This window comes from Xenia sp. Carnegie-2017, unplaced genomic scaffold (genome assembly GCF_021976095.1).
Source record: "Xenia sp. Carnegie-2017 unplaced genomic scaffold, XeniaSp_v1 HiC_scaffold_3, whole genome shotgun sequence".
Classification (NCBI taxonomy): Eukaryota; Metazoa; Cnidaria; class Anthozoa; order Malacalcyonacea; family Xeniidae; genus Xenia; species Xenia sp. Carnegie-2017.
The window spans coordinates 3,627,037-3,644,501 of NW_025813493.1; the positions used below are offsets into that span (position 1 = coordinate 3,627,037).

Here is a 17,465-nt window from a genome sequence, read left to right on the forward strand (position 1 = left end):
TCAATAAACCATTAATTCACTCATTGTTTCTACTTCTGCTCAAGATGATCATTGAGTGTGAAAAATAGCTTTATGACATCGTACAATCAGAATGCCTTACTAATGTACTTGAAATTAGTCTGTATTTGGAAACTATTTTGTACTTTTTTTAAGCAAATATAGCTAGTTATAAGATCTGTATTGTAAAATTGTTGATTGAAATGAACTTTTCAAAGTAGATCGACATCTTTAGCTCTTAGTATTCCATATAACTTCACGATTCAAGACTCTTGAAATAGTTATATAATAGTCAACCATCTTATAAAGCAAGAGCATGCATGTTATTTATATTTGGACAATGTCTAACTTTGTGCAAAATCTATCAAGACTTTAAAAAATAGAGGAAAAGCGTTGTTGCAAACAGTCTGCAAGTAAATACTACGTGTATTCAAGAAAATGGAGCTTTTACCTCCTTAGCTACGTCAAATTTTAGCCACTGATTTTGTTTTTTGATTTCAGACGTTAGTTTTCGAAAATAGTACTTATTGCTTCAACTTCCACGAGGTGCCTTGTTCATTCAACTTAATTACTATTTCATGTGGTTTGCTTACTATTTAAATGTTAATCGCAGCGTTCAAGACAAATATATAAACTATGCATTAATTATTTATTATATAATAGATAGAACAAACGGACAAAAACATGAACAACAATTTTACAACGCATTCATCTTGGTATCTTGAGTGCATTAAATGTAGAAGACAAGTGATTAATGCATCTGATTTGAGATTGGCAGAAGTTGGAACTGATGGAGGATTTCATCTTGCACTTCGACCAGAGCTTGAGCAGAAAATAGATGATATCATAATCAAAAGACAGCATCCTAAAGTCGAAAGGCGTGCTGAAGCTCCATTTAAAATGTTTTGTCAAAATGTTGGTTGCACTCAAGATCTTGGCGTCTATCAAATATTGGAAGGACGTTTTTTCTACGTATTTAGCTCAAAGTCTGTTCGTTTTCGATCAAAAAACGGTGAAATTCAAAAGATCAGAAGATGGAAGGAAAGCCGAGCTGATTTAGAAAGGATGGGCGTTCAGGTTTTGCGGGTAAATATAAATATTTTGTTTCCGAAGCAACATGAATACTGCTACAATTTAAATTCCAAATTTTAATATTCCACCATAACACTCACTAAAACCATATAATTATGTATTTTATAAATATGCAGCAAGTTAAAGTAAGTTTATTACTTTATTTATACCTTCACAACTTTTTTGTAAAATTCATCTAACAGACAAGCAAAATTTTTCACGAAGACTAAAATGAATTGCTCGTCCAGCGTGGGCTTTGGAAGCAAACATTTAAAATATCAACATATTCCTCAAAATGAAAAAGTTAAAAGCTTCTTTACACAAATTAATTTTTAGTCCATTACATAATTCTTCTTGGAGCACAAAAAGATAAAAAATTCTCAATAGGCACAACAAATTTAGTATTAAAAGTTGAAAAAAATTCTAGGTTAAAGCTTTGTGGCAACAAATATCTAAGCAAGCAGCCAATGAAAATGGAACCCAGTCCACTGTCAATGAAATGGTATATTGTGACGTAACAAGAACATCAGATGACCAGTTAAACAAACTCGTTGCAGACCAACCAAGAGAATATCAAAAAGAGTTATTTCGAAAAGCAATGTTAAGCAACGCCATCTTATATCTTCCAACAGGTTCTGGTAAGACACTAGTGGCTGCAATGGTTATTAATGCAATGTTAAAGCTCAATCCTGGAAAAATGACGGCATTTCTAGTTCATAGAATACCTCTTGTTTATCAACAGAGTGATTACATCAAAAGGCAGAATCCAAAGTTAAGAGTGGAAATTTTAGCGGGTGATTTGGCACGTTTTCCAGGCGATCGAGAGCACTGGGAACTAGTAATTAAAAATATTGCCAAAAAAAGCATCGATGTGTTAGTCATTACGGCACAAATTTTTTTCAACTTTCTTAAGGACGATGATGCAACGCTCAAGCTATCTGACGTTTCCTGTATTGTCTTTGATGAAGCACACAATTGCCGGGGCAATCATGTATTTGCGCAGATTATGCGACAATTTTACAATCCACTGAGAAATCAACAGAAACCTCTCGTACTTGGCCTTACAGCATCGCCAGCCGGAGCAGTTTCCATGGAAGAGACGCGTGAACAGTTAACGCAACTTCTTAGCACACTGCAAGCTCGTTGCATTATGCCAACGCTATCTAATGACTTGGAATTACACTGGAATAATCCTAGCACCTCTTACAGTTGTCAGCCACGGAATGCGATAAAGGAAAACCTTGAAGAATATCTTGTAGAATATATTACGTGTTTATGTCCTAAGATTGAGATGCTTTCAGGCATGCCCGGAGCTTTGGAAAAAAATACACCTAAATCCATTAATTTCAAAGGCTGTCTAAGATCAGTTATTGATCACTGTCACAGCCGGGAAGATCGTGTTCGAGGATTGGCACTAGTGACTCACACAATGAACGTCTACAGCGTCATTGAGCTCAATAGAGTTTTGGGTCCTGGTCATGCATTTCAAATTCTCGAGACAATTTTTCGATCTATTGATAATGCCAGGTAAAGATTTCATTTGTTGATTATATTTTAAAGTAACAGCATCAAAATGGAAAATATCTATATTGTAAAAAATCGCAAAGCTCAGATAGTAAATCATAGTATGGCTGTAGAATTATTTAATCTAAAAATACTAACATGAAATTAGTTTAATGTGAACTACTAAGCAAACGTTACTGATGGACATTTTAACTAAGTTGGTTAAAATCACTTGATATTACAGAATATAGTGATTAAATTGTTTTAACTAAAAGCACTTACACATAAATTTAACATCTTGAATGAAAAAATTTTAACTTTAGTTCACCGATGGATTTGATTGCAAAACGTGTCTTAAAGCTCTTACCAAATTATGAAACATTGAAAACACAGTTGATGTCAATGTCTAGAAGTTGTTCTAACAAACCGTCCGGACGCTTTGAAGAACTGCTAAAGATTGTACGAGATTTTCTTAATCGTGTAAAGAAAGATCCCTCTAGTCGTGCTATTATCTTTGTTCACATGCGCCGCACGTGTTTGAAGCTACAGGAAGAGTTGAATAAAGACACTGAGATACGAGAGAAATTGAAGCCTTTAGCATGTGTGGGCCATGGAAATGGTTTTGATGGTATGCAGTGGAAGGGAGAACAAGAAATTGTTATTAACAAGTAAGAGGACCATAAAAGATAAATATAACATAAAAAACATAGTTTGTTGTGTTCACTAGTCTAAAAAATGCCTTTAAAAGTTCAATGGCTATGGCGAATGGTTTAAAAATACAGACTTCCCAAGAATTCTAAAAACCAACAGAAAGCCAAGAGTTTCTTGGGTTCGTCAACTCTAAGAATTCTTTTGTTTTTCAGAACTCTTAAAAACTGTTTATTGCTTGGCCTTTAACCACGGCAATTGCGCTTTTCAAGGCAATATATTTTTTGAATATATGTCGCTTGTTTTACGTAAACGTAATAAATAATGAAATTAAATTATAAAACTTATTTTAATCGTAAGGTTTCACGCTGGTGATTGCAAACTATTGATATCAACCAATGTTCTTGAAGAAGGTTTGGATGTACCAGCATGCAATTTGGTCATTCGCTATGACAGTCGTGGTACAAGTCTTCGGGCCCTGGTGCAAAGTCGTGGGCGAGCAGCTCGAAGAGCCGATAGTAGGTTTGTTATCATGTGCAACAATGATGAAGAAAAACAGCGTTATCTTGATCTTGCTGTGAAAGAAAAAAATATTGAAAGAGCTGTAAAAGAGAAGGTAAAACGAACTTCAATATAGTTTTGAAAAAGTTCATATGAATTTTGATATTTCTTTTAATGAATAATTTACTTGTCAATTAACCCTTCAAATGATAGGTATCTTGCTTGGGATTAAATCAATTTGCCATTTATTATTTTGCTTGTCATTTTTTACACTTGAATCGTGTTTTACTCTGATTGTTGAAGAAAGGTTTTTGGTTTTGGTATTACTGAACTTATTATTTAATAGCTTTATTTGATTACAACGTTAGAATTGTTTGTTGCTTTTAAAACAGTGCATATAATTAAGTTAAGTAAAAGAAACAGCAAAAATCAACAACGAATGTCTGTTTCTAGCAATTTGAGGTATACGTTTTCAGTTTTTGTACCACAAACCATTTACTATAAATCAACAATGGCTGGCAACAGAAAAATCTGTTTGTCACAAATTCATACCAATCTAAGTAAGTTTTCGAGCAGCTTTGACAGTGTAGCGTATATCACCCACAGTTTGCAGTAACATTTTTGCTTTTCTCTTTAAAGGCAGCAATTAGTTATTCGGATAGTCAGGCCGAAAAATTTGGTTGTAAAGCTCAAGCCATTGGAACAGGCGTTTCTAAACAAAAAAAACGCAAGGCCAATAAGGAAGAAGAAACAAGTAAGAAGAAACGACGTAGTTTGCAAGCTCAACTAAAAGCATGTGCCAAGTTTACCCTGTATTATCCACCATCCACGCAAATTTCTGATGCCGTAAATTTCCTTGAAAAATATTATGACATCACTCACTTTCAACCAGATGGTCCAGGTGGACAGGTTTCGAAAGGCATTGGACAACATAACAGGTTTGTAAGAATCATTATATCAAATATTTAAAGGAAATACGACCATTATTAGTGAATGTTTTCACAATGAACAGTTTTGTCTCTTTCGAATAGTTTTCGTCAAGTATCCTATCCATCACTTGGTATTTTTGTTTTATTTCTATGATATAATATGTTATTTTGTTTCGTCAACAGCCCTTCTATGATCTTTCATTTAAAATTTGATTTTCATTTGCTTTCCTAAATAGACGCATATATAGAGTTTTAACATAGATAGGAAAGGCATAAAACGTTCAAAATGTTTTTTTTTTACACAATCAAAATAATACAGAAATCGTTTTTCGAGAATTTTAAATCCAGCTATGCTACCCATGAAAACGTTTGACAGTTGATCATATTCCATTGAGTAAATTAACGAAATCTGCATAAAATTATGGATCTGCATGAAAATTTGAATCTAACAATCTTTTGTCGGGCGATCCCTTATTTTAAAAATGGATTTGTTTGCTGATACTATTGCAAAAACGTGATCCTGTTTTTCCGTTTAGGATGCTTAAAGTGTTTTTAGACATAAAAGAATCTACGGATTCCAGGCATTATGAAAATAATAAAACAAACACCAGCAACGAACTCAGTGAAGCAATTGTTAACACTTGGTGTTCAAATGGACCAAAGTTTATGTGGCTTGAACGAAGAGGGCAAGCTCGTGGTCGGGGCGCAAGCGTGCATCCTTTATTTCTTACTGGTATTGGTGTGGGAGATTTTAAAGATAGGTATATATGTAGTATTCTTTCATATTTTGAATTCTATTGGGATGGAAATATATATGAACACTTTCAATTGCGGGCTGCAATTTTAAAGTTATCGAAATATACAATGTAAATTAGCATTGGTTGAACCTTCAACATTTCCTCCAGATTGGCACTTTGCTCATATCATTCGTTGCAAAAGGCATTTGCGTGAGACTTGCACGATTTTTTGACTTCATTGATATTGAAAATAAGCATTAAATCCAACCATGTATAGGAATGCTCTCAAAGAATATACTTTTTGAAAGATCGAAGTTTGAATACAGGCATTCAAAGTATTGCCATAGTGAAACAGTATTCAATTTTACTTTAAAATGAAGAAACTTTGACTCAAAATATATTTGTTCCTAGATCAACATTCAATGAAGAATGGTTTCATACGACGAATACTGGAAGTATGATCATTTTTGAACATGACCTTAAAAACGTTACAATTGCATTTCAAAACCAGAACGACGGAAACGTTATGAAATTGGAGTTTCCTTATAAGGAAATGCATGATTGCGTCATAGTGGATATGGCAAGACCTAGATCGGGCGATTGTACAATAATTATTCCATTAAGAAGCATCCCAAAAGTTTTCGAGGCCGAAGGTAGTACAGCACTTGACGTTAATAATCAATTTATTAATTTAATGACTTCAGATAAGCCGCATTTATTTATTCGTAAAGTTCTGTTCTGTTTTGAACGAACATTGACCGCATTCAATATGAAATACCAGGTTTTTACAACAACGATGCTGATGCTGACGAAGACAGTCGTTTGCTGGAGATGTTGGAGCAAGGAGAGATTATGTCGGAGTCTGATGAAGCTGACGATGAATCAGGCGATGACAGCAACGAAGAAGAAAAAGGTGCTTCCATGGCAAACACCGGAAATGAGGGAAATGAGAGGAATATGGAGCCTCAAACTGAAATAATTGGAAAATTGAAACTTGTCACAAAATGGAAACGTCTTAATCAAATACCGCTTGAAAAACATACTTTTCGATTTGGAACATTTGGTAATTCCATGGCTGTGAAAATCGTCCTTCCGCTTAATACAAACGTTTGGGATTTGTTGCGTACATTGGGCTATTACGAAAGGCGAATATTTTTTACTTCCATTGAAACGAATCAAAGATCAATCCACAACTTGTCTCTCAATGTTGAAGAAAAACTAAGTCTGAAAGTTCAATACGCTGTCGAATGTCTGACGAGTCGGCATCCTTCCGTCAGGCAGAGAGTCAGCCCTGCATTTATCCAAAAATTGTTAAAATCCGAGGATAAGAAATGTATTGATGCATTAGAAAGGTATAAATCGTTAGATAGAAATGTTTCTCAGATAAAAATGTTTCTTAACAAGTAAAATGTCTTTTAAAAGTTAGAAAAAATAAACATGTCGATAGATTTTTTAAGCTCAACTAACGCACTACATTGGCGTTATTTTCCGTGTTCATTCTCTGTGAAAACCATGGAACTCTAAATAAAAAATGTCCATAATATTTTGAGTAGTTGGGCTATGTTCATAGTGGTTCATTTTGAGTAGTTGGGCTAAAACGTGAGAGCTCCTAAACATTTGTTTTTGGATTGCTGATGTTAGGTTTCTTTACAGAATCGCTTTGCTGCTTGATGATGAATATTTCGTGGATCCTGAAAGTACGTTGCACCATTTAATGGATACCTCGACAACCCTAGGTCGTCGCAAGCTTGTTGTACCAGAGAATTGCGTATTCGTTCCACGTGTAGTTTTCACACCAACACGTGTAATTTTCTTTCCACGTGAAGTGATGGAAAAAAATAGGGTCCTACGACATTACAATAAACTCGAGTTTGTCTGCCTGCAAATTAGGGATGAAGATTTCTCCAGGCTGGCTGGTCACTCAGGCAATATTAACGAAATTTGAAAAGTTGCGACAGATATTAATAAACGGACTTAAAGTTGGAGGGCGGACATATCAATTCTTGGGTAGTTCTAATAGCCAATTACGAAGTCACAGTAGCTGGTTTGTGCTGCCAACATTGGAAGAAGATGCAAATACCATCAGAAAATGGATGGGAGAATTCAGTCATATAAGGTTCGCACATTGAAAATTCTCATGGATGTGTTTCAATATTATATCTTGTATGTATAGATTCTGTTTCTGCTAATATTTACTTTTATTGCTCAGTTGCTTTGTTTGTTGTTTTTTTTTTAAAAATTCACATGCATCACAATTTCCACCACTTTTGGCAGTCGTTTGATAATTGTCTTTTTTCAATCACAAGTGAATGGAACTAATACATGAATCTCGAGCTCTGCTAAAATTAAAATTGAAAGCAATAATTAACAACATTACAAAAACAAAATAAAGTGTGAACATTAAAAATTTTCGAATTTTTATGATAGATGTGTTGCTACGCTAATGGCAAGAATGGGCCAATGCTTTTCAACCTCAACGAATACGGTTACTGTTATTCCTGAAGAGACTGGAATCGAGTATAAAGAGATCGAGGACGTCACAATTTACGCAGACGAACAGACATATACATTTTCAGATGGCGTTGGACGTATTTCATCAAATACTGCAAAGGATGTATGTTTTTTAATTGTGTTAAGTAAATTATCCAGGCCTTTTTTTAACGTAAAAAACATTTGATTTGTGGTTCACGTTGGTTTTCCCGCCGAGAAAAACTGAACGCAGCATAGAACATGAAAGTATTGAAAAATTCTGTAAAACACTATGTTGGATGGTTTTTTAATGTATTTTCTTCAAAATACTTCTTCAAACTTTACTGGAAACTAATAAATACTAAATGTATCATTCTTTGCCACTTTTTGACACACGGTTCCATTTGATATTTTTTCTATAGGTTTCAATGTTTATTGACAAAAAGGTGCCACCAAGTGCATTCCAAATTCGTTTTGCTGGATACAAGGGTGTATTAACTAGTGATCCAAATATACCGAAAACCTAATACAACCCAGACCAAGTATGGGCAAGTTTAAATCAACACACAGGCAACTTGAAGTATTGCAAACGTCTCGTCCACAAGCAGTATACTTAAACCATCAACTTATCATGTTATTATCAAATGTTGGCGTACCGGATGACGTCTTTATGAAACATCAAGAAAAAATGCTCGATAAACTTGCTCGTACGTAGTATCACGTTGTTATTTATAGTTCCTTTTCTTGGTAATTTTCTTTGAAACAATGTGGTTAACTGAAGTTTAATAGCTAAATGAATTATGGGGGTTGTCCACAGAATTAAGACTAACTTTGAGATTTAAAATTTGAAAGGTAATAGAGAGACGTGGAGTGTAAAATGATCGTGTAAAACAGCCTTTTTATACGTAAAAATTAGCTTTATGTGAACATGGCTCAATACTAAATCATTCGTGATGACATATGCATTTCAACCAAAAATATTGTATATTTACTAGGTATATATTAAAGTTGATGGTTTAAACCCGGCAGTATCGTTACATGTTTGTAAATGTAGATCGTCCAGGTTAGCATAGTCCTGAGAAGGACTGTTTTTGTTGTTGTTGACTGACGCTTCGACAACCTTAGCGGTAGTCACCTTCAGAGTCAAAAAAAATGTCTGGTACGATGAGACATTATTTGAACAACGGGTTTTGTTCTATAGAAATGATGACAGACGAAGAAGAGGCAAAACAAAGGTTATCTTGTGGCATACGAACAGGAATAAACTACAAAAACCTTAGTGAAGTTGGTGTGTATCTAACTACCGAACCTTACTTTCGCTCTCTGCTTTGTGCACTATACAAAGAAAAATTGCATGGTCTATTATCAAAGTCAAGAATTTTGTTGCCTGTGAGTAAAGCACGACTTATGATGGGTGTCATGGACGAAACAGGACTTCTTGAACCTGACGAAGTTTTTGTGCAGTACACTAGAATACGTGGTGATGGAGATGAAGATTTCACTGGTAATGAAAAGACCACTCTTAAAGGAAGAGTCGTTGTTACTAGAAATCCTTGTCTACATCCGGGAGACATACGACAGCTTGAGGCTGTTGATATACCAAATTTGAAACATCTTGTGGATTGTGTGGTTTTCCCAAGCAAAGGAAGAAGACCACTTCCAAATGAAATGGCAGGTAAACGAAGAATCTACTTGCACAATGTTTATAACTCACTAAAATTTAAAGGGATGGTTTTTGATTTGAGATTTTTCACATGTATGAATCATTTGTAAATGTGAAACGCAGTTTTCACTGAATAAAGCCCCTTTAAACATTATTAACGTTATTTTTGAAAATGCAATTGCAACTTAATGTTATGTATGTGGTTGATTTCTATAATTTTACACCATTAAGTCACATCGTTTTCACACGTTTGAAATATAGTATAATGATTTTTGGACGGAGACTGAAAAATAAATATATATAAGGATGGAGTGTGATTTTTTAGGTGGAGATTTAGATGGTGATCTTTACTTTGTGTGTTGGGATGAAGATATGTTACCAAAGAAACAAAATTTTCCACCAATGAACTACAAGGCACCAAAGAAAAAGGAAGAATCATGCCAAATAACTTTGGAGCACATGACAGACTTTATTACTGAATATATTAAACGAGATCAGCTTGGTTAGTGACTAAAATGTTCACACACACTGAAAATTGCAAAGCTTACGAAGTTTGACTTGAAAATTACGAAGTTTGACCGTGTAAGGGAATGGCACGAGGAAGTTCGTTGTTGTCGCAACAATGTTTTCGCGCCAAAATTACGCAGTCGTACTCGTAGTCTTTGTTAAAGCTCTCTAATATGCATTTTGAAAGTTGAAAAAAACATACACAAGCTTTACTAATATCGTGATATTATCATAAATTTATTTCTATTCTGTTGGAATGCATAAACAACATTCATACACAACAAACAACATATTTACAATAATGTATTTCAAACCATCATACTTCATCTACCCATTACTGCTCTTAAAATGATTTTTATAAATCGGGGAGAATTTGGAAATAATTTTTTTCTTCATATTATATGTTTTTTTCTCTGAAAGGCTAAACTAAATAATTTTGTACAAAAAAGACTGATCAACAAAATACGTATCTCAAAAACGTCCTTTTTTATCAAATAAAGTTATAATAGTTGTATTTAATATCTATGTTTTTGAAGCCAAAACTACAAAAACAACTACAAAAACAAACTAGTACTTCAGATACACAAGACAACTAACTTAACTTAAAAGTTAACAAAGATAAAATAACGTGATTTCAATGAATAATTATGTACGCAAGATTTTACTTTTAAAATATAATTTTATAATTATAAATAATGAAAAAATAAAACATTCTTTAATAATAAGCACAACATTTCTTTTAATTAGTTTTATCAATATCATCATACATTGATGTAGTTACATACCACTGAATCTATTTCCTACTATTTTTCAATCTTCAGGGATCATCGATAACACACATAAAGCACAAGCGGATTTTCAAGGAAATGGAATCGAGTCAGAAGTTTGTCTTCAACTGGCAGAGCTTCATTCCTTAGCTGTTGATGCTCCAAAAACTGGCTTATGGCAAGAAGTTCCTGTTGGTGCACGACTCGGGAGTATCCGGATTTTATGATGAAGTCAGACAAACCTTCTTATCCTTCACAGAAAATTCTCGGAAAGCTCTATCGAGAATGCAAATGTTTTCAGGAATCCATGAATTTCTGCTCACCTAGTAAAGTTGGCCATGTAAATCCAATTTTCCTTGTACAAGGTTTTGAAGAATATCTTGAGCAGGCGCAGGATTCTTTTACAGAGTACACAGAGCATATTGAGAACATTTTGAATTTATACGGCATCAAAACAGAGGAAGAATTGACGAGTGGTTGTTTTATAATCTTCAGAAAAAATTGGGCAGAGAACGACAGCAGGTTTGTGATGTTTACTGTTTTAAATTTTGAAAAATAAAAGGTAGAAAGGTTAAAAGAACGTTTTAACATCTATAAAAAATAAAATTCATTATTCGTTTGATACCAGTGACAATGAGTCAACAAAAAACTCAGATAACTCTTTCCACTTGTATACCAACGGAACTACACGAAATATCTCATAATTTTTCTATTTGCCACTACTATAAACATTTTCGAATTATTACACAGGTAACAGATGTTGTCAGACGACTAATGGCGGAGATCCGCGTCACGTTCCGACGACAGTTCTTCACTGAATTCTCTCGCGATCAAGCTCCACTGGACAATTTTGAAGTCAGCGTAGAAATGCAAAAAGGCTTCTGCATGGTATTACGTTGCTTACCAAAGTAAGAAAGGTTCATATAACGATGAACATCGTCAAAACGCTTTATTGGCTTTCCTTGGATTGTTGATGAAGTCCTAGTCACTATACCTCCCAGCAAGAAACTTTCCTTGAAGCAAAAATCGCACCAGAAAATGCTTACTCAAATATTGCAAATAGCCTAGGTAATCTTTTCTCGAAACAAGCAGAAGAATTAATTGAAGGCTACCAGCATCGTCTCCAGGTGAAATCCATCGTTGAAAGTACAATTGTATCAAAAAGAGGATCTGGTAAAGTTGTCATGTTTGGATCTTCAGCAACACTATTCTTTGAAGGCAATTCAGATATCGACTTATGCTTTTTGCCTGCCAAGGAACTAATTCTTAGCAAAAATGAAGTGAGCTTAGCCAAAAATATCCGTCATTCTGAACAAGAAAAACTTTTGAAGAAACTGGAATCTTGCCTTCGGACAATTTACAATGGCGTGCATTTTGTTAAAGCGAAAGTTCCCATTTTCAGATTAGCTGGTCTAAAGGACAACGAGTACACATCAAAGCTCTGTGTTGACTTCTGTGTTAATCCAGATGGGTTCCTTAAGGCCACAGTCGTATCCTGTTATATACATAAGAATCCACCACTTTTGCCATTGTTGCACATGCTTATAAAGTGGGCACGTGACTCTGGATTGATAACAAAACGTGAAGGCTCGTTTATTAACACAAATGTGCTTACTTTTATGCTACTGTCATTTTGCGTTCGTGAAGGCTGTCTGTGTGTACCGGAAGTAGAAGATGTTGTCATGGAAATACAGAAAATAACAACAGACCAGGTATTAACAAAAAATCCTATTTACAATCACCCAAACAAATGAACTTACAGGTTTTGATTTTATTGATATTATGCTTTCAGTCGTGACTGACCAATTATAGGAAAATGAAAAAGTCAGTTTGAACTTTGAAATAGAATCGAAAATTCAACATTTTTCAAAGAAGTCAGTTTGAACTTTGAAATAGAATCGAAAATTCAACATTTTTCATAGAAGTCAGTTTGAACTTTGAAATAGAATCGAAAATTCAACATTTTTCATAGAAGTCAGTTTGAACTTTAAAATAGAATCGAAAATCTAACATTTTTCATACAATACTTTTATGATTTTTTAATTCAAATTTTTGATTCATTGTATCGTTGATTTGGCACCATAAACTTTCATTGAAATAATCGGACGACTGTAATTTTAACTGATTTCTAAATTTTACAAAACAATGTAGTTTACTGACGAAGAAGAGTTGGAAATTTGGGGAAAAACACTGGATGAGCTGTCGGGTGTGAACGTTGAAAATGACGAAGATATTGACATGGAAGTCAACTCAGAACTGAAACAACAGTACCACTTTACGCTAGGTCCCAGGAACATTCCACTTGGTTATGTGCTACTGGAGTTCTTTCGTAGCCATCAGTCAATTATTGACTGCAATATTCCAAACATCTTTAGTAGCTTGCTAAGGGCCGAGCAATTTTCAGATCTTCTCGGTGAGGGAGATGCACAATTGCTTCATGACCAAATGCAAAGAGCGTATCACATATTAGCATTACATTGTGACGTCACAGTTCTTCTTGAGGTTTGCTCTTCAAAAGAACAAATTTCATGTCAACTCTCGGATCAACTGTCTGCATGGATCGCTGGATCTGAAAGCCATCACTCCAAGCTATTCTCTGAGAAATCTGGAGCTAAAGTCCGAATCAGACCTCGCCTTCCAGGACTCGGTACCAATCTCCTGTTAGAGGCGTCTGGTACATCTGTTGCATTAAGGTTTGTATGTCAGAACTAAAATCTATGTTTCATCAATTTGTGTTTTATGTTGTAATTTATTAGTTTTTCTCAAACTATCATGTTGTAAGATTAAACTTTAAAAGTGTGAAAAGTTGACTTTTATTATTATTTGCGAAACTCAAAAGAAATAAATCATTAAGTTTCATTCGTAAGTTTTTCTATAAACAATGGCAAGTATTGTGCAAAGATTAATTTGGAGATTTTCACAACTGACTTGCCAAACAGACATATCTTATGAGTTTTATTGCTTAAGCATGAGGATTTTCTAGGGTATAACGAGGATGCGTTTTGGTGCATATAACACATTGTGCATCAGAAAGCCTTACACAAACAATTTTTCGATGATGCTTAAGCATGAGGATGTTCTAGGGTATAATGAGGATGCGTTTGAGTGCATATAGCACATTGTGCATCAGAAAACCTTACGCAAACAATTTTACGATGATGCTTAAGCATGAGGACTTTCTAGGGTATAACGAGGATGCGTTTGGATGCATATAACACATTGTGCATCAGAAAGCCTTACACAAACAATTTTTCGATGATGCTTAAGCATGAGTATGTTCTAGGGTATAACGAGGATGCTTTTGGGTGCATATAGCACATTGTGCATCAGAAAGCCTTAAACAAACAATTTTACGATGATGCTTAAGCATGAGGATGTTCTAGGGTATAACGAGGATGCGTTTGGGTGCATATAACACATTGTGCATCAGAAAGCCTTACACAAACAATTTTCGATGATGCTTAAGCATGAGGATGTTCTAGGGTATAACGTGGATGCGTTTGGGTGCATATAACACATTGTGCATCAGAAAGCCTTACACAAACAATTTTTCGATGATGCTTAAGCATGAGGATGTTCTAGGGTATAACGTGGATGCGTTTGAGTGCATATAACACATTGTGCATCAGAAAGGTTTACGCAAACAATTTTACGATGATATTTATGAGTGATTTAAAAATATGTACGAAGCCTTGAAAAAGTACAACTGTATAAACGTATTAAACAAAATGAAACAATGAGTTATGCAAGTATTAACCACGAATAATTTGTATTTTCTCACGTTGAAATTTACTTGGAAAAGTTCCTTAATCAATATAAAAATTTAATTTTAGACTCTTAGAAAACATTCTCGACGACAAATCAGCAAATTTGTTGGCACAGCCATTTTCCAGCCTTAGCATTTGCTTTGTCACTGAAGCCAATGTGATGATCTTCGAAGGTAGTCATAGCGACAACGATTTAGTCAATTTGGTTCCATATTATGGTCGGCATCATGCACATCACGACTATCTTATACGTCACGTTCCCCTTTTGGCTTATTCACCACCACGATTATCAATGACAGAACCTAATGAAAGGTGTTTTCAGATATTCTTTGAGAAACTTTTACGTCAGCTGGAAGTTATCGCCCGAGACTACACTCCAGTGGTGCATGGCAGAACGCTTCAATTTAATGTTCACTTTGGTCGTTTGTACACATTTGACATTCCCAGAGCAATGATAGAGGACACTGATCCTACAACAGTTAGAACGATTCAAATATCCCTAAAAAGGTATTTTGCCGAGTATTTTTGATCGCAAAACAATGAAAAGGATTCTAATTTATGCAGAACTTATCATTTCATAGTTTGTTATAAAATAACAACAATAAAATGCGTGCGCTCATAGGTCTTTAGCTATGTCCGCATTAGCCTGTCAAGCCAATTTTTGTTAACTCAAATCAATCTTCGAGAATTTGCTAGTGAATCGTGAAAACATGTTAAAAGAAAAATTATCGCAAACGTATCCGAGGTTTGCAAAAACCATTGCTAACACGAAAATCGTCTTTTCTTTTTTTTGTAAAATAACAATATTGCAAAACAAATGAACTTAACTAAAGCAAAGAATTTAATTTTCCCTCTAATATGTACTCATAATTGATTTGCTAATTCTCTTTAATTGATTTAATCTACTGAGATCTGTATTTCATGCTTGAAAAACTTGGCACATAGAAAGATCAGCGCATGCGTTTCATTATTTTCTTCCACTAATGTACAATGTAATATAACTGACACCTTAACTAATATTTGTTTGAGAAATTCTCTCTATTTGAATTAATTTAGTAAGTTACAGAGTTTACGCTCTTAAGAAAGGTGCAAACTCTGAAAATATACTATAAAATGATTATAACAAATATAATGAATCATTTTTCAGGTTTTGAAAGTAAGGCAGCCTCGTTAATGTCGCTGGAATCAACAAGCAATACCAAAAAGCTATTTCGCATGCAACCAAAGCGTCGAAAGAAGCAAAATCGTAAAGATGAAATAAAAAAGATGCCGAACAGAAAATAAAAAAATAATGCAAAACGACAGCCAAAACACTCTTTTTTTACGAATATTCCGGAGAATTGTGCTGACAAAATTACAACTTATCTTCAAACACAAGGTTTCATGGAAGATCCAAGTTTGTCCTCACCATATTATCTTATTATCGTTAATGCAGACGATGGTAGAGAATGCGATATAATATACGATTCAGCTTTTAATCCGAAGTCTATCCGATCTCCTAAACTGCGATGGTTCGTGGCTGATGTAAAACGGCTATGGCAAGAAAGATTTTCCATTCCAGACGACAATTCTGCCGATGCAAACATGCTGAATGGATCCGAATGTGATTTTAGGTAAATTGCACGCGAATTTCAGCGTCGTGTTTACAAAACATAAATTTGTGTCAATCATCCATCCTCCCTGCTATGAAAAATTAAGCATAGCACATAAGAGCAATAAAGGCCATTCATTTTTCCAAGTCTTGTGAACCAGTCAAAAATCTGTACTATTCGTTCAGTTTTAACTATCAAATTATCTACTCTTACGACATGGTTTAAATAATTGTATTTTTTAAATAGATTAATGGTTAGATCATTTGAAAATTTTCCACCGAATGCGGTCGAGAATTTACCACAGAAAAAGTTTCTCGATATTCTAAAAAGAAACACATCATATCGACAGAGTAATGTGACACAACCAGCAAGTCCCAGTCAATCCACTGTTTCACCCTATCCATTCCTCATTGATCTTAATTGTAAAAACAATATGGCAATGATACGTCATCATGTACAACAGAAGGTAAGAAGAAATTCACAACAAATTTTTATTGCCTAGTTATTCGTGAAAAACTTAGGCTAAAAAGTGCTTTTATTCGTGAAATTCAAATGCAGGAGAGCATTAGCTTCATGGAAGATTATCGGTTTGAAAATTCTAACTTCAGAGAAATCTTTGAAACACATTCACAAACAACCTGAAATATGAAATTTTGCAAATGCTTTAAAATCGCGAGGTTCGAACAATAAACTAATTAAACAATTCTTGACATGACACTGGTTTGGTTAAAAAAAACACGAAAGAAGTCAAAATTCTTTAATTTCTCTCTATCGACTTGTACTTGGATACTTCATTTTAGACTTTACCTACTAAGTCTGTTACAAATTGTTTATTCTACGATAAAGAAAAAGTATACATTTTCCTGTTTAATCATTCCCTTCAAAAACCAATGTTATTTATTTTATATATTTTAAGGTTTTTACGTACAACAAAGATTATTCAAATAGCAACGAATTTCTCGCGTCGACAAAAATTAGTCTGGATGAAATCGTTGAGTATTCAAGGCTTAAAGTCAACGGTCGCTTTGAAACTGTTTTCAAACGCTATGAAATGACTTTAGAGCCAAAATTGCCTGTTGATTGGATATCACGTCGTGAAGTGGAGACGTTTGCACGCAACATTTGGTCACTTGCAAGTGAAATTGCACAACAAGCTTATCAATAAAGAGCTGCCGAGCTATTAGGAGAGTAATAATGGAAATAGTTTTTTAAATTAATGAAATATAAAGTTTGTTTTGTTATACCATCATCAACAGGCCTAATTCACAAGGTGCAACATGCATTTAGAAACGTTTTCGTCTGCATTTATATACT

At 34.4% G+C, this 17,465-nt stretch overlaps 1 protein-coding gene across 1 annotated transcript; it reads left to right on the top strand.

Annotated features, from left to right (window-relative positions):
* The first annotated feature begins 822 nt into the window (after positions 1-822).
* Positions 823-17,400, top strand: LOC124454921. The gene is given in 27 exon segments (XM_047005674.1): positions 823-1,083; positions 1,496-2,595; positions 2,895-3,239; positions 3,580-3,835; positions 4,360-4,658; positions 5,186-5,410; positions 5,798-6,039; positions 6,168-6,738; positions 7,040-7,327; positions 7,329-7,502; positions 7,814-8,000; positions 8,278-8,371; positions 8,374-8,562; positions 9,057-9,530; positions 9,844-10,020; positions 10,847-10,996; positions 10,999-11,277; positions 11,280-11,314; positions 11,543-11,661; positions 11,663-11,721; positions 11,724-11,833; positions 11,866-12,504; positions 12,944-13,485; positions 14,626-15,066; positions 15,849-16,172; positions 16,398-16,617; positions 17,068-17,400. Coding segments are annotated over 27 exon segments (7,974 nt in total). The 5' UTR covers positions 823-897; the 3' UTR covers positions 17,317-17,400.
* The last annotated feature ends 65 nt before the right edge of the window (positions 17,401-17,465 follow it).